We start from the raw sequence: 16272 nt of genomic DNA on the forward strand, positions 1-16272 counted from the left end.
TGTCACCAGTTTTGATTTCGCCGGCGCAAGATGCCAACGCCGTGTGCGATCAGCGACTGCAGCAAGTTTGCCAAGGTCCACGCCCTTTGCCTCGTGCATGCGCGCGTTCTATCGCTCGTCACGTCGACCGACGCTTCGCCCACCACGTACACCAAGGCGCACCGCCTCTGCAGCGAGCGCGGCTGCGCGTCGTACGCCCGCCGGCTTGGCAAGTGCTCTCGCCACGGCGGCGCCAGGCTCTGCAGCGTTCGAGGGTGTGCGACGCCGGCGCAAACCGCCGGCAAATGCCGGCTCCACGGCGGTGGCACGCTCTGCAAGCAGCCCGGCTGCACTTCGTTTGCACGAACAGGCGGCTGGTGTGCACCCCACGCCCGCTCCCTTCGTAGTCCTCCTTTAAACGACTCGTAACATGCATGGAGTCGTAGTATCAATGTCCTCCTCTCTCCTGCGTCAGAGGTACACTAGCTATTTAGCTGTTTGTGCAACCCAACGGAGAATATGGCGGAGATCTGACTGATCGCACCGGCTCTTGCAGCAAGAACTCCGACATCAGCGGATGGTCGCTTGACATTCTTGACCGTCATGGCAAGCAGACGACCATGCTTAGAAGAGCGCGAAGCAGTGTGTATACCGGGTATTGCATACGGCCAAGGCGCATGGTCTCGTCCTTGGTCGCATAGAGGCGGCGCATCTTGAACCAAGCGTGCTCGCTATTTAATATACGTAGCATGTTTTCTAATGCTCGGCAGTTACACCACCAACCGACGTCACAGTCAGCCTCGTCGATCGTACACGTGTGGATGGCGTGATGCACTCGCCTTCTCTGAGGTTCGCTGCTTTTAACAGAGTGGAGAGCACTGGCTTGCGCTACGCCACTTGGCCAACCACCTTTGTACCCCCCGAATCCCGAAATAACATGATTATACATACATGCAGACCTCGTCGTCCCTTCCACAGGCTCGTCTTGGTGGACCTGACCTGACGGCTCCCGTTCGATTTCCGGATAAGCGGCAGGCAGCAATCGAGCAATCACGGTGAGAGCGTTTACGAGGCGAACGACGCGTCCCGCTGAAACCGCCGGCTCCTGTTGATGCTAGGCCACCTGCCCCGTGTAGAGGGGTCCTCTGGCCTTGCGCAGCTCATTTTGTTGAAGGTATCCACAGCTTAGTTGCGCGAGATCCATGGGATGCTCATGCTCGCGGCGTCCTGACTTTGCTATTTGGCACGAAACGTGCCGGGGTTCGACGTCGATGGCATTCGTTAGTCGACATAACTCAAAAACCGCAGCAGTCACATCAACCGACCGGCATGGGTATTTTTAACCCATCAAAAGCGATCATTCCTCATTTTACCTTTGTGGCCAAAACGTCTTTTTGGTATGCCGGCACTGTGCGCACTCGGCGGCTGCAGCAAATTCGGCAAGGTCCACGGGCTCTGCCTCTTGCATTACCGGATGCAGTGCATCGTGCAAAAGGCCAGCGCGCTGCGGCACGCGACCGCAGGCTACCACGCCGGGTACTCTTCGGACGACACGTCGTCCACGAGCAGCAGCGCCGAGCCGCGGCGGTTGTTGCCGTCGACGAAACCCAACAGCAAGAACCGCAAGTGCAAAGTCGACGGGTGCTCGTCCTGCGCGCGGCGGTACGGCCTCTGCTCGCGCCACGGCGGCTCCAAGCTCTGCGACATTGACGGCTGCTCGACGCCGGCGCAAACCGGAGGCCGGTGCCGCGCGCACGGCGGTGGCACGCTCTGCAAAGCCCCGCGCTGCACATCCTTCGCCCGCTTTCAAGGCTTCTGTAGCGTCCACGCTAGCGGCGTCCGACCACACGCCGACGACCGTTCGTTCTCGCCGTGTTAGCACATCCATTTAATCTATATAAAGTAAGTGTGTATTGGATGCTCTAGATGTGCGTCGTTTGATCCAGCTACGCGGCGTAGTACAGTAGACTAGACAGTCTACTGCAGCTCGCTCTGACCGTAAGCATGCATCGCGTAATCGTGGCTGCGGTGACTACTCGATTCTAGTGCGAAACGCCAAGCTGTTTCGCTGCCGTTGGTGGCTGCTAGTATGCCTACTCGACGTCGGCGGGCGGCAACCGCTCTGGGCTCCAGCGCCCATGCTGGACAGTGCCAACGCGCAACAAATTCCATTTCGTTTGACGGCGCTTTCGTGTACGAGTCGGCGCGCGAGTGTTGGCAGCGGGGCTGTGAAGGCCGCAAGGGGAAAGCGACACCCGAGCCAACCAAGCACCGAACCGCATCAACAATGTCAACTAGCAACCGTACATTGAGCATAAACGAGACACCACACTCAACAAAATTCATCCAGCCATCAAGAACCTCTGCATCAACCCAACAGGAATCGGCCAAAAGAGCCTCGGCAAAAGCGCCCAGATGTACAACACCCGTGGCACGTCCATATAAATACATCCCCTGACCTGAAGGCAGCGATGCGTTGGGGCTTGAGCTGGCGCCGACGGCACAACATCGACAAAGAGAACGATGGGTGTATAACGGTCCGACGGCGCAGCTTGGAGGGCGGTGCGTGGCGCGGTGGATCCTTCAGTGGAGCATTTTATCGACTACTCTACGTAGAGGCTCTTCACAGCATCTCCAATAACGGGAACTCGGTCGTGTCAAGAGAGCACCCCCGCAACCAGCGCATAGCAAGCGTCGTTGCATCACCCATAACCGCTTCAGCTTCGTTCTGTGTCCAAGTTCGTGTCGAACGAGTCCTCGCCGACGAGTGGGTCGTACATTTTTCAGTTTGTTTGGTACTCGGCACCTTGATCGCCCGACCTACGCTTCCATAGAACTGTGCTGTGGACTGCAATCCGCGTCATTTTGAAACACACAAGCCGGTGACGCTGTATGCGATCCGACTCGTTTCACTGCACTAAAGTGCTCTTGTCTCGACCAATTTTAATGTCGCCGACGAGATCGCAAGCACGTGCAACCAACCGTGATTACGCTTGTGCTGGGCTCGAGAGCGTACGATGACTCTGGCCGCTTGTATACCAGGTCGCGGGAACGGTCGCCGAATCTGCGATGCTCCTCTGTTCGAGTCTAACGGCTCAACGGTCGCATGAATCTCTGCCACCCGCTACGAGTCGCATACGACAGTCTACGGTTCAGTGCGCATGACGAAGATATCATTTTCATATCTAGAAGGAGCGGACGAGGAAGAATCTGCGCAGAGACTTAATGTTTGTTTGTCCAACGTAGTCGTTGCCACGCTCCAAGTGTCGATTCTTTCAACCGACCGTGAACTAAACGAACCAAACGTGCTTCTTGGCGTTGGCATGCCGACAGCAAGTGGTCGCCGTCACATGACTCCATCCGCTGCGCCACAACACACGGTATGGCTGAGATGAGGTGGTATCTTGCCTACTTTTGAAAATAGCCCCCATGGTCACAACGTCTGGAGCCTGTCGGCACAGCTATCATTGCCTGTTGTGGGTGAGACGTGGGGAGCTTTGGCGCGACCTCCTCCTTCTGATAGCAGTATGACTGAGTACTCTGCCATCTGGGAGTTATAGCCACAACTCGATTGGTAGCACGATTCTAAAATCCTGACCGAGAACGAAAAAAGCTCCACAGGGGTCGCTAGCTTGGCCGTTGGCAATGATAGATATCCTCTACTAGCCGCCCCCTGCACGACGCTACCAACCAACGCGACGTTTGATTGGCTTATCGACTGGCCAATCAAACGTCGACAAACGTATCTTCCGGGGCAGGTGCAATGTCTCGATTGGACGCGCTGCAAGGCGGTGTAGACGGCAAGCCAATCAACCTGAAGCAAATACCACCTATGCGTATCCAATCGAACAGTCATCGATGCCCGCATGTACGATCTGTCGACGCGTGTCATGAGATCGTACCAGAACGATCGCCGTATATATCTTGTCAGGCGCTGTATTACCGGGATTACCACTATGGGTTTCTTTTTCTATGTGGTCCATCGTCAAGCTACTTGATCGACCAGCAGCGTCCGCGGACAATCGCCGTATATATTGAAGAAGATAAAGATTACGACGCGTCATTGCAACTAACTGTTGCGACCATTCCTTCACGGGTGCATCTCCACCAGCGACTTCTCCGACCCTCGCTGGCTTGCCATGGGCGCAGAACGTCGAGGTGGAACCGATTTATCACGGATGAGCAATCGTCGTCCCACAGTCCTCACAATCATCAGGCAATCATCGGGCAGTTGATGCCCAGCGGCCTTTGAGCACACGTCATCATTTCCAAATTCCAATGCTACACCGGTGTGCCATCGAGCGCTGTACGCGGTATGCCAAGGTCGGCCAGCTCTGCCTCCTCCATGCGCGGCTGCAGTGCATTCTTCGGCAAGCCAGCACGCACGCCTCGTCCAGCCCCCATGAGCGTCGTACGCCTACGGTCTATCATGGCATTACAATTGAGGCTCTCTCTTGTAGACCATTTCCTGGGACATGCTCTGCCAAGTCCAGCCCAGCCGCATGTGCAAAGTGCCAGGATGCACGTCGTACGCGCGGCGTCGAGGCCGGTGCTCGCGCCACGGCGGCGCCAAGCCGTGTGCTGTGCACGAGTGCCATACGCCCGCGCAGACTGGCGGCTATTGCCGCGCCCACGGTGGCGGCAAGCACTGCAAGGTGGCGGGCTGCGATGCGTTCGCACGCTACCAAGGCTGCTGCTCTCGCCACGCCGCACCTCGGGAGCCGAGCGACCCCACTCTATAGCCTGAATACACTTGAACTTATTCGTGCCTTGTGTCTCCTTCCCCGCCCGAGGGGGCATGGAAGTCTTGAGGAGTTACTGTATACTGATGGCACATAGATATGAAATACGAATCGGATCGCGCATCTCCTACGAATGGTCGACAGGAGCTGCCGGCGTCGTCCCGCAGGAGAAGCAGCGAGCTCGGCGATTTGTACCACCGCCTGTTGGTCCCACGAGCTAAAACTTAGTGCACTGAGCGATGCAAGACAGCGACAGCAATCGTGGACGTGGTGGGTGTACCTAGAACTGCTCTCCTATCTGTCTTCAAAGGGCCTAAAGCTCGCGGACGAGATGGAGAAATACTTATCCACGTACTACCTCGTCGCAACGAGATGTTCTCATTGGCGTCTATTTCAAGCCGCATCGTTTCAGCGCCTGCGTACGAAGCGCCTCGGACAACAGTTGCCCATTGGCGCCGAGGCGTATGTTGCTCTTGTGCGCCGTAGACTGCTGTACGCGGTTCGCCAAAGACGGGACGCGCTGCCTCCTCCACAGCCGATTGCTTCAAAACCAACAAGCCCACCGAGCCCCGAGACGCGTCTGAAGACGACCATCGCACATGCAAGCCGCGCGTGCAAAGAGCCTGGGTGCTACTCGTACGCGCGGCGCCTCGGTCGGTGTTCGCGCCATGGCGGCGTCAACTTGTGCGAGGTCGACGGCTGCTCGACACCGGCACAGTCGCGCGGTCGCTGCCGCATTCACGGTGGCGGCGCCCTCTGTAAGACCCTCGGGTGCGAGGCGTTCGCTCGCTTCCAGGGCCATTGCTCGAAACACTCGCAGCAGCGACGAGCGCGCACCCGCGTCACCGCCGCCGCCTAGCGTCCTCCCCGTTGTGTTTATAAAGTACAAGTAGTGTCATTTAATGCACGTTGACAAGAACCACCTTAATCGTTCCGATGCCAAGGTCAATGGGAAAGAGAAGAAACGGACAGCACTTACGGGCTCGAACCCCGCCCCTCTTGCGTGTGACGCTGGACTCCACCGACTGGACAAGAGGTGGTCGACTAGCTCTGCACATCTTGACACACGTCGTTGGCGGTATCCAAGGTGTGGCTCCACAAGCTCCATCAGTGCAGACGTCTTGTGCCATGCTGGCAAGGGAATACAACAATTGCTCCTTTGCATGCTGGCCCTTGAAACCGGCAAGTGACACGTTGGCTATTCCTAGCCTTTCGCCCTACCCCTGATCAACGCGAAGGTAATAATATGTGGCTTTAACGCCGTCGCACCGCTTGGGTCGAACAGTACATTGATTTTTACAGGACAGATCGCTCCCTTCATTAGCTTAAGGACCAGGCCTGTTGGAAGATCCGTCGACGAGACCTTTCTACATCCACTAACTACTCGGTTCTAGTACCGTACCAACTATACCGTACTTAGCACGACGTGAAAGTCGAGTGCGCACCATTTGGTCGGACGCTCGGTCGCGCTTGAGGTGCTGCTGAGCCCCTACGCAGACGACCCGTTGCAACGCAGTGTTGCAACAGCGACGCTATCCGCGACTGCTTCACACCTTGCGACTTGGTATGAATTTTGTGATGTCGAACCGAAATCGCACCTCGGAGCTGGGAAGCAGCGTTCACCAGAAGCTCATCTGGTATTATAATACCATTGTAGTCGAGTGTTTCTAGCCAACAACGTGGCGACGCAGCTCAGTGTCTCGTTATATGATTCAAAAGAGACAAGTCCTTGCACGAACAAGATCGTGGAATCTGCGACGCTGGGCCGCCTCTGTCCGCCGGCTTCGATCCTTCACCCGCCCCATTTCCAGCCTATTGTGCTTTGCAATTACGTATCCCTTGCAGCCGTACGTGCATACATTTGTCTCGAATCGCTTGAATGACTAGGAAGAGGTCGAAGCAGACATGTCGTTGCTGCCTTCGGGCACACTCGAGCACAAATGCGCGCGTAATTCCGGTCGCCGACCGCATAAACCTCTATAAACGAATCGTCCCGCTATAAATACACACGTTTTTTAAAAAAACCTGTCGAAGGGCTCTGTTAAACGGCAATCAACAATACAAAAAGCCAATTACTCACGATTGACGTCACTGCGACGTCACGCAATATCGACTCTCAAAGGTTCCCCTACCCGAACTTTGCAACAACGGGATTTCGCAGCATGGCCGACGAGATGGACGCGCCGACCAAGGCCAAGACGCGGCCCGGGTCCGTCCCCGCGATCCCGGCCATCCACACGCTCCTCATGGACGAGCCCACGATGGTCTCGCGCAACTCGGCGCCGGCCGCGCTGCTCGAAGACCTCGTGCCATCGCCGCCGTCGTCGTCGCGGACGCCGTCGTCGTACGCCGAGTCGCCGTCGCGCATGACGGCCTCCGAGAAGATCGCGCAGGGCTCTGGCCTCGTCGGCAGCTCGACCGAGATCAGCGCGATCGGCCTCGCGGGCTTTCTCAACATGCGCGAGCACGGCCCGGGCATCCACCGCATGAAGCGGTACTACTGCCGGCTCGTCGGCGTCCTCTTGTACCGCTTCTACACGAAGGAGATGTCGCGCGACCTCTCGAACGCGCACATGGAGGCCGAGGTCCAGCGCATTGACGACTGGGACGGGAAGGGCATGATGCATCTGTACCGGAACGCGTTCCGGTTCGTGACGTCGCAAGCCACGTTCAACGTCGCGGCCGACAGCGAGAGTGAGAAGCAGCTCTGGACGCTATATGCGATCGAAGCCATTGACGCGGCGCAGCTGCAGATGCGCGACGCGGCGCTCCTCCCGCAGTCGCAGTCGCTCCTCGCGGCGTCGCCCGGCGGCCTCACGCTCATCCGGCCCAACAAGGAGAAGGAAAAACCACCGAAATTCAAGGGTCGCCCACGTGCGCGCACCCCAAGTGCACCGTGCGCTTTGACAACACGAAGCGCCAGCACCACTGCCGCAACTGCGGCGACAGTCTCTGCTCGGACCACAGCTACCACTTTGCGCCGCTGCCGCACTTGCCGACGCTCACGGGCCCGCAGCGCCAGTGCACGCGCTGCTTTCGCGTCCACCGGTTCATCCAGCTCCTCCGCTGCGTGCTCCAGGTCTTTGTTAAGAACCGCCACCAACGCAACTCGCCGCGGCTCTCGCAGCGCAAGCCAAAGCTGTCGAGCGAAGACATGGCCATGCTCCAAACGGTCCAAGAGGCGATCCACGAACCCGACTTTGGCGTCTCGGACGCGATTCAGGCGCTGCATCTGCACCGAAAAGACAGCGACGAGGTCTACCGCGTGATTGTGCAAAAGCTCCTGACGCTCAGCGCATCCCATATGCCCGATTTTGAGTTTTTCCTGCCGCAGCTCTTTCACCTCTGGGCGTCCACCGAGTACGACGCCCATATTGTCAAGTGGACGCTCCTCCTGCGCCTCCTCATGACGGCGGCGACCTACCACGTGCGGCTCGCGACGTCCATTCACTGGCTCATGCGCGCGACGATCGACGACTCGTGCGGCTGGGGCTTTGGCCAGACAGAGCTCAGCATCCCCGAGTACCTCAAGAACCGGTTTGCGCCGTCCAAGCTCGCGCTCTTCAATTTGCACATGCTGGTACCGTCTTTTTGGCGCATTTTTCGGATTTTAAACCGATTTTTTCGATAGATCAACCACCAAGACGGCGCCCACGCGTTTGTGTTTGCCCCCGACACGGACCTGCGCACGATGCCGATCCAGACGGACCTCATCCAGACGTACTTTGACCGGCTCTTGGCGCTGCAGCAGTACGACGAAGGCTTGAACGCGGTGACACCCGACTTTCTTGCGAGCCCCGCGCGGTTCTTTCCTGCGGCCACCCCCTCGAACGGCAGCAGCTCGCTCAACACCAACAGCGCGCTCCTCCTCGGGCCCATTTACGCGGGTGTCGCCAACTGCGTGCTCCCGTGCGACTGGTCGTTTCCGGCGTTGAACAAGATGAAGATCACGCCGCGCCACCCGTCCATGGAGCAGAGCGTCTTTGCGACGCAGCTCAAGTTTATCGATGGCCTTGGCGACGTGGCCGAAGCGCTGCGCTTCCTGCCCCCAAAGAACCGAAAGGAAGCGCTGCCCGAAGAGCTCGCCAAGCTGACGCTGCCCGACCACGCGTTCTACCCGCTGGGCACGTGCGACGAGCCGCTCCAGCGTCTCGTGTCCATCTGCCTCTATGAAGGCGCCGTGTTTACGACCAAGGCGCGCGCACCGACCATGGTGTGGTTTGAAGTGGAGAACCTCCCGGTCGTGCCCGAGACGCTCTGGCTCACGCCCGCGCAGTCGATGCTGACGGACGAAGAGAAGGAGTCGGCCGCGCTGCCGCCACCCGTCTCGTCGTCGCTCGGGCACGACGAGATTGGCCAAGTGCTCCGCCACGACAACATTATGAGCAGCCTCCACCGCATCGAGGCAGTCCAGCCCCTCTCGGAAGAAGACGAGGAAGACGACGAGAGCGTCGACGGCAGCGTCGACATGAACATGGCCCACGCGCCGCCCTTGCCCATCGGGAACCTCGGCAGCAGCGGCCGCATGCGCCGGTCGGGCAGTCTCTGCAGCAGCGGCAACCCACTCCATCTGGAGCAGCTCATCCAGGTGCTGGACGAGCCGCCGAAGAGCAGCGCGACGGTATGGTCTCGGATTGTGTTGTGCGATGAACGCTATGCGCGTGCGTAGGAGAAGGGGCGGACCAAGTCGGACAGCTTCCAGCGTCAGCGCGGCAGCATCCGCCTCGAGTTGATGCCGACAGACGCGGAGAAGCCGACGTACGAGCAGCTCGAGACGATTGCCATGAAGATGATGGCGTTCTTCCTCTCCAAGCCGCCGAAAGCACCGACAAGCAAAGACAGCAACTCCAAGGCAAGCGACGCGACGCCACCAGTGTCCCAGACGGTCGTGCTTGGGCGTATCACGGTCGAAGCGATCGCCGCGCGCATGGGGCTGCACGTACAGCCGTACGAAGACGTCTACTCATTTACAGGCCGCGAGTGCATCGAGTGGATGCAATCGTCGGGCATTTCGCACAACGAAGCGCACGCGCTCTGGCTTGGCAGCGAGCTCCTCACCAACGAACTCATCGAGCCCGGTCTCTTGATATCTTTTGTATGACTCTACTGACGTAAAAATTTAGTCAACGTCCAGCACCACGACGAGCCGGTTCTCTTTACGAACGACGCGACCACGCTCTTTGTATGCACGGTCAAGCCCGAGGAAGGCGGGAGCTCGGCGTCGACCATTTTGCACACGAAGCGGGGCACCACGAGCCGCTTCACGAGCGTCGCCAACGCCAACCGGTCCCTCGAGCGCGAAGACACGGACGTGAGCGAGCTTGTCACGGGCTTTGACCGCCTTCGGCCCGAGAAGACGCTCGAGCTGCTCCAGCTGGTCGACTCTGCGATTCTGCGACACGTGGCGCCCGAGGCGGCGGACCGCGACGAGACGTTTGCGCAGTGGGAAGAGCTGCAGAGCCAGGTCGAGGCCATGTGCGAGTACATTCGGGAGAAGCGCCGCAACCGGCAGCTCGCGGTCAAGTCGATGTTTGGCGAAGACTTTGACTCGAAGCGCAAGCGCCTTCTGGCATCGTCGAGCTTTGCGTGCCAGTTTCCCGACCATTGGGACTGCAGCGCGCTCATCGTCAAGTCGAACGACGATCTGCGTCAAGAAGTGCTCTGCCTCCAGCTCATCCGGCAGTTCCGCGATATTTTCGCGAGCGCCGAGCTCGACCTCTGGCTCCTCCCGTACGGCATCATTGCGACGTCGGCGTCGACAGGCATCATCGAGGTCATTCGCAACGCGACGTCGCTCTCGTCGCTCAAGGGCACCCCGGGGTACGTGAGCCTCAACCAGCACTTTGTGCACACGTACGGCACGGCCGACACGCCGGCGTACAAGACGGCGATGAACAACTTTGTCAAGTCGATGGCAGCCTACTCCCTCGTGTGCTACATCCTGCGCATCAAGGACCGGCACAACGGCAACATCATGCTCGACTCGGACGGGCACCTCATCCACATTGATTACGGCTTTATCCTTGGCATCCAGCCAGGTCGGTCGCTATCTCTAGGCCGATCTAGGCTCATGCCTCATTCCGTGTAGGTGGCCGCTTCTCACTCGAGCGCCGCGTGCCGTTCAAACTCACAACCGAGATGGTCGACGCCATGGGCGGAAGCCAGTCGGAGTACTTTCGCGAGTATGTGACGCTGCTCATCCAAGGGTTTTTGGCGCTGCGGGTAGACACTTTGCATATTGTCTTATTGTACACGCTCCTGACGATGGCGTAGCAAAACGTCGATACGATCCTCATGATGATTGCGATCATGGCGCAAGACTCGTCGTGCCCGTGCTTTCTGCACCGCAACCCGCGGGACATTCTCTTCCAGACCAAGCAACTCTTTGCCCTCGAGCTGACGCCGGAGCAAGTGATCCCGCACGTGATGAAGCTCGTTCGGCGCAGTCTCAACAGCTTTGGCTACCGCCGGTATGCGATCCTCGCATGGATGAGGATTGATATGCTCTGTCGTAGATACGACCAGTTTCAGCACATCACCAACAACATTGTGCCATAGCCGCTGTGTCGCTTTCCAGTTTGAATTGCGTCCGCGAGGCCTGCATCCGCGAGCAGATGGAGATGGCGTGAAAAAGGACACGCAATTCGATGCGCGAGCAGAGGGCCAATGGAATGTGCAGCGCCTGTCGAGGTATGGGTTGTTGGTTGGCTATCGGCGCCAATTACAAGGCGGCTCGTGGGTAATGGTCTTCGTCTTGTCGATGACGTCCAAGAAAATACAAAAGCATTCCCTGGACGACACGCAATCCTGCGGCGAGCCTCGGAGTAGGCTTGTGGTGTGGGATCGTGCGACGGACGAGATACGTGTGTGGTACCAAGGCCATCAATCTTTTAGGGCCTTGGGAATCCATTCACTCGATCGTTCCGTGCAGCGGAGGGTTCAAGAGGCCAATGTGCTCTGCGTCGACTGCGTGGTGCCTGCGACAGACCAAGTGTACGCAAACGAGCAGGCCCTCCAATCGGACGCCTTCACAGTCGGTGCACCACTGGTCGGTGCACGCGTAGGCGCGTCGGCTATGTGCCACCCTTTGCCACTTTGCCCTTGGCACGTGCTACCGTAGCTACGCGGGACTAGTTTTTGTTACGTCTGAGTTTAGTTGTTGGGACACCATTTAGAGTGACAGGTGCCGTGCTTGACCAGGCGATAGTGCATGAGACGACTCAGATATGATTTTTGACAGCGACGACCAGCCAGTACAACGCGCCAACGGATTTCTGCCAAGTCGAAGGAATACCATTCTTCTTGTCCAGCGTTCTCGCCTGCCACACGATACGCTCCGTAAATGCAAGAAGTCATAGCATGGACCTCCGTGGGCCTTCATCGGATGCGTCAGCGCGCCTGGACGACCATGTGTCCCTTGTCGTGGGTGCCACCTGAGCCTGATACGGCCATTTGGTCTGGTTGTCGGCGACGTCATTTTCGAATAGCATGGCGCTCGTCCACTGCTCGTTCCAGCGCTGCGTCAACCTCGCTGCCCCGCGCACCGACAAGTGCCAACTGCATCGGTTTCGAAGCGTCTGCAGCGTGCCCGACTGCGTAAACCAAGTCTACGCCCGGCATCTCTGCGTGCGCCATGGCGGCAAGCGAACGTGCCAGCACCCAACGTGCTCGGCCAACGCGCGGTCGGGTCTCTTCTGCACCAAGCACGGGCGGGCCCCCGAGTCGGCGCTCTGCACGATCAGCGGGTGCACCAAGGCCGCCCACTTGCGCCGGCGCTGCATTCAACACGGCGGCGGCAAGCCGTGCCTTGTCCCGACGTGCAGTGCGAACGCGCGGGCGCGCGGCGTCTGTTGGCGCCACCGCTTCAAGCCACAGACAGAGCTCTTCGGGCCGTTGGCCGACCCCGTTGAGCTCTCAGAGTTCGAGCGCGGTGAACTCGTGTCGCTGCTAGAAGACTGGCTGGCGCTCGAGGCGGCGTTCAATGACAACGCGACGACAGACGAGGCGGAGAGTGTCTCTTCCTCGTCCAATTCGATCGCTTCGTTATGGACACGACCAGAATAGACAATTTTCAAATATAAAAAGACCACCCGCGCGTACTATCTCCGGTTCCAGCGCTTCTTGACCACAGAAATGACCTCGCTACGGACAGCATGCTGCACCTCCCAACACGAGATGACGACGCTCGACATCATCGCGCTGTCGATCCACCACCAAGCTGCCATGGCCGCAGCATGGCAGCTCTAGGTAAACTATGATCTTCATAGATCTTAGTGGCGCTTACTGGAGCATCTGGGAGAAATCTGCACCGTCTTGACGCGCTGGCAGCGTGCATGAAACCAAACTCGCTGGTGGTCAGACACTGCGATGGACTTGGCCACGAGACGCCGGTCATGCTGGATCGCTCGACGCGACGATGGCTGCATAGAAACGTACCCGCGACCTTCCCGCTTGGACGAACTACGTCCCAGACGAGCCCAGACGCGACCAGACGCGTTGATGTCGCCAGCGTCGAGAGGCGCCGAGACATTGATGCGACGCACACTTTAAACACACAAAAACTACTATAGATAAAGGCCTCGGCGGCTACGACGACGACGCGACTGACGCACCTTCGTCCTCGTCGTCCTCGTCGTCCTCGTCGTCCTCGCCATCCTCTTCTTCCTCTTCATCGTCATCGCGGTGGTGGCCGCGCTCTGCTTGGGCTGCTCGGCGCTGGCGCTCTTCGTGCTGCTCTTCTTCCTCCTCCTCCTGGAGGAGGCGGCCGATCTCGTTGCGCATCTCCTTGAGGTTCTTCTGCAGTTCGCCGCAGAGGATCGTGAGGTCTTCGACGCGCTTCTCCATGACTTCCTCGACGGGCTTGCGCTTGGGCGCGAGGCGCGGGAGGTTCTTCCAGTTGCCGCGGCGAAATTGCGGGTGCTGAAAGTCGTAGGCGGTCCCGTCCTTGCGCTTGGCCCGCTTAAAGCCGTAGCCGTTGAGGATGCGCGCAAAGCTATGGAAGCGGATGCCTTTGAAGTAGACCGTGAGGATCTCCTCTTCAAAGGCCGGGATGTCGAGCACGGCGAAGGCGGTGCCATTGCACGTCCACGTGGCCACGCACTTGCGTGACGACTCGAGCGCGCAGTAGACGCGCTGCATGTAGAGCTGCGGGTGCTTGGACCAGGAGCCGGTCGCCGAGACCTCGATCGAGTCGATCGACTTGCGCGGCGCCGCTGTCTGCAGGACGCCCCGGCGCGGCTCGGCGGGCGGGAGCGGGGGCATGGACCGGTCCATCTCGAGTCTCTTCCTCGTGCTTCTTGCAAGTGGGATGGAATGTAGGTCCTCTTGCGATCCACGGAAGTCCGCCGCTTGGCCAATCAAACTCGCATTATGCCTTCGATCTTCGGATATATCCGTAGTTCGAAGCCAATGTGGAACTGACTTGCTGGCCACTCGCGCAAGGCTGCCGTCTGGGCTGCTCGTGGGCGGCAAGGGTCCTACCGCGCGCTCGTCAAAGCCGGCATATTTGTGCTTTACGGATATATATACGCTGCATGCAGCGGCGCGCGTCGACTTGATTGAAAAAGATCATGACAACCGAAAAGAAAGAAATGGTTTTGCGGAATCGAACCTCGTGCTAGTTCTTGGCGCGAAGGTCATCTCTGCGTTGGCTCGGAGCAAGACCCTTGCACGTACGACAATGCAAGAGGCTAGGCTTCAAGAAGCTGCGTCCGACTGCGTTCCTTGAAACTACGTTCTTATTTCTTCGCGATCTTCCCTACCGTGTAAAGTTGAAAGCACCAAAATGGCAGCTACTCTTGCTACAGTGTAGTACTCCATACTACTGGAAGGCGGTGGGATCCCAGCGCTCTCATCAATAGGGCTTAGAGACAGCGTATACTGAGCCCGCATTAGACCGCACCGAGCTCCAACGGCAAAGTATCAGCTCTTTGCCGGGTCGAGAAAGCACTTGAATTTTGTATGAGCGTACTTCAATTGGTCGGAACAGATAGGGATACTGGTTTCGCACGCTCCCACGAGCGCCACCAACGCTGGTGGCGACGCAACGCAGCGCGTCTCTTTGGCTCGAGTGCACCAAGTCACTCGGCGCGCTCATCGCATCTGCCTTCGGCTGGACCATCGCGGGCCGCGCCAGCTTATTGCTGAAACGATTCTGTGTTCGAAAAACCACGCCGTCCCATTGGTCGCGTGGTCGGAATATCGAATGCACGTTCCATATTGCACGACGGTACTCCAAATATATTAAATATTGACCAGAATATCTAGTCGTCGCCGGCTTTCACAGCTTGCTTCAACGTCTCTTCGTAGTGCTCGAGGCAGAACCCGTGGAGGCGCGCAAAGGTCGTGCAATCGGCGACCTTGCACTGACTCCCGCCGCCATGCACGCGGCAGCGCCCGCCGGTCTGGGACGGCGTCGAGCAGCCCTTGACGGTGCAGAGACTGGCGCCGCCGTGGCGCGAGCAGCGCCCGAACCGCCGCGCGTACGATTGACACCCCGGCGTCTTGCACATGCGCGTGGGCGGCGCCGGCTTGGCTTTGCACACGATGCGCGTCGTTGGCGTCGTTCCATTCGGGCTCATGGTCGGCGGCTCGGCCGCCGCCTGCGACCGCGGGCTCTGGCAGCCTTGCGTGTGCCAGTGGGCAATGCAGTGGCCGTGCAGCTTGGCAAATTTGGAGCAGCCAGCCACCGAGCACGCCGCGTTGCGCGCTTCGATCGAGACGACGCCGTCGGTCACCGTGATGGTGAGCGCGCGCTCGTCCGCAGCCGTCAAGGCGTGGGCGTTGATGGCGGCGACGACCGACGCAATCAGACAAGTCACTTGCGCACCGTCCATGGCAATTGCAAAATGCGCGCTCTCGCCGCGGCACTGCAATTGTTGCCTTGGCCACCCCAGTCGACAATTGCATCCAATATCAAAAACTAGCCAATCGAAATATACGGACCCTTCAGGTCACGAAGCGTCAGTACACCCCTGGCTTCCGATGGACCCTTCCGACAGTGTGCCACGCGGCCGTATACAAGACCGCTTCGTATCGCCCAGATGGGAGCAGAGATGCCTAGCAGGTACCTAGTATATGTACCCTGATATATACTGTACCATCGTTCGGACGGCTGGGATAATTAGGTCGCTATTGCCCGAGTTTTATCGACCGATGGTGCACCTTCCCACGGACGGTGCTGTCGTCTCGACTGTCCAGGAACTCGACTAGTTGATCGCTACGCTTGGCTACTGTCGTCGTGTAGAAGAACGACGACTCGAGAGCAATTGTTGACTCGCGCGTGCGCATACGATGCAGCCCGTCAACAATTGCGCACCTGGGATCGACAATATTGTGTGGCGGGAAAACAAACTCTACTATTCCTACGGAGAGAAGACGACTACAATGCAAAGGTTAGTCTTCTTCGTGCTCTTCTTGAACGGGTTGCTCGACGTCTTGGAGAGCGCGCCGAGCTCGCCGCTGAGGCTGAGCCGGTTGGCCGACACGATCGCACCGACATGCTGCTCGCGCCCGATCGCGCTTCTTGTGGGGCCTTGGGCTTCTTGACCAC

The 16272-nt window shown here is 58.7% G+C and overlaps 7 protein-coding genes across 7 annotated transcripts; 5 read left to right on the forward strand and 2 right to left on the reverse strand.

The window, feature by feature from the left end:
* Positions 1-30: 30 nt before the first annotated feature.
* Positions 31-408, forward strand: SPRG_10127 (hypothetical protein; the record flags this gene model as incomplete). The annotated part of the gene is made up of 1 exon (XM_012349274.1): positions 31-408. One exon carries the CDS (start codon positions 31-33, stop codon positions 406-408), a length of 378 nt encoding a protein of 125 aa, XP_012204664.1.
* A 953-nt stretch (positions 409-1361) lies between these two features.
* Positions 1362-1892, forward strand: SPRG_10128 (hypothetical protein). Its single transcript, XM_012349275.1, has one exon. The coding sequence runs from the start codon at positions 1379-1381 to the stop codon at positions 1856-1858; it is 480 nt and encodes a 159-aa protein (XP_012204665.1). The 5' UTR covers positions 1362-1378; the 3' UTR covers positions 1859-1892.
* A 2489-nt stretch (positions 1893-4381) lies between these two features.
* SPRG_10129 (hypothetical protein) lies at positions 4382-4727 on the forward strand (the record flags this gene model as incomplete). Its single annotated transcript, XM_012349276.1, has 2 exons — positions 4382-4390; positions 4440-4727. 2 exons carry the CDS (start codon positions 4382-4384, stop codon positions 4719-4721), a joined length of 291 nt encoding a protein of 96 aa, XP_012204666.1. The 3' UTR covers positions 4722-4727.
* A 2149-nt stretch (positions 4728-6876) lies between these two features.
* SPRG_10130 (hypothetical protein) lies at positions 6877-11309 on the forward strand. The gene is made up of 7 exons (XM_012349277.1): positions 6877-8301; positions 8353-9342; positions 9391-9799; positions 9845-10759; positions 10810-10943; positions 10995-11191; positions 11237-11309. The coding sequence occupies exons 1-7, from the start codon at positions 7876-7878 to the stop codon at positions 11277-11279; spliced, it is 3114 nt and encodes a 1037-aa protein (XP_012204667.1). The 5' UTR covers positions 6877-7875; the 3' UTR covers positions 11280-11309.
* Positions 11310-12209: 900 nt separating this feature from the next.
* Positions 12210-12785, forward strand: SPRG_10131 (hypothetical protein; the record flags this gene model as incomplete). Its single annotated transcript, XM_012349278.1, has 1 exon — positions 12210-12785. The coding sequence occupies one exon, from the start codon at positions 12210-12212 to the stop codon at positions 12783-12785; it is 576 nt and encodes a 191-aa protein (XP_012204668.1).
* Positions 12786-13240: 455 nt separating this feature from the next.
* SPRG_10132 (hypothetical protein) lies at positions 13241-13982 on the reverse strand (the record flags this gene model as incomplete). Its single annotated transcript, XM_012349279.1, has 1 exon — positions 13241-13982. The coding sequence occupies one exon, from the start codon at positions 13980-13982 to the stop codon at positions 13308-13310; it is 675 nt and encodes a 224-aa protein (XP_012204669.1). The 3' UTR covers positions 13241-13307.
* Positions 13983-14945: 963 nt separating this feature from the next.
* On the reverse strand, positions 14946-15556 carry SPRG_10133 (hypothetical protein; the record flags this gene model as incomplete). The annotated part of the gene is made up of 1 exon (XM_012349280.1): positions 14946-15556. The coding sequence occupies one exon, from the start codon at positions 15554-15556 to the stop codon at positions 14984-14986; it is 573 nt and encodes a 190-aa protein (XP_012204670.1). The 3' UTR covers positions 14946-14983.
* Positions 15557-16272: the final 716 nt, after the last annotated feature.

The sequence above is a fragment of the Saprolegnia parasitica genome (genome assembly GCF_000151545.1).
Source record: "Saprolegnia parasitica CBS 223.65 unplaced genomic scaffold supercont2.52, whole genome shotgun sequence".
Taxonomy (NCBI): domain Eukaryota; phylum Oomycota; class Saprolegniomycetes; order Saprolegniales; family Saprolegniaceae; genus Saprolegnia; species Saprolegnia parasitica.

Excerpts from the sequence above, each read along its gene's own strand:
- SPRG_10128 (XM_012349275.1), top strand. The coding sequence starts at position 1,379 with ATGCCGGCACTGTGCGCACTCGGCGGCTGCAGCAAATTCGGCAAGGTC.
- SPRG_10130 (XM_012349277.1), top strand. The coding sequence starts at position 7,876 with ATGGCCATGCTCCAAACGGTCCAAGAGGCGATCCACGAACCCGACTTT. Across the intron at positions 9,800-9,844 it reads CAACGAACTCATCGAGCCCG|TCAACGTCCAGCACCACGAC; the intron begins GTCTCTTGATAT and ends GTAAAAATTTAG. Across the intron at positions 11,192-11,236 it reads AACAGCTTTGGCTACCGCCG|ATACGACCAGTTTCAGCACA; the intron begins GTATGCGATCCT and ends GCTCTGTCGTAG.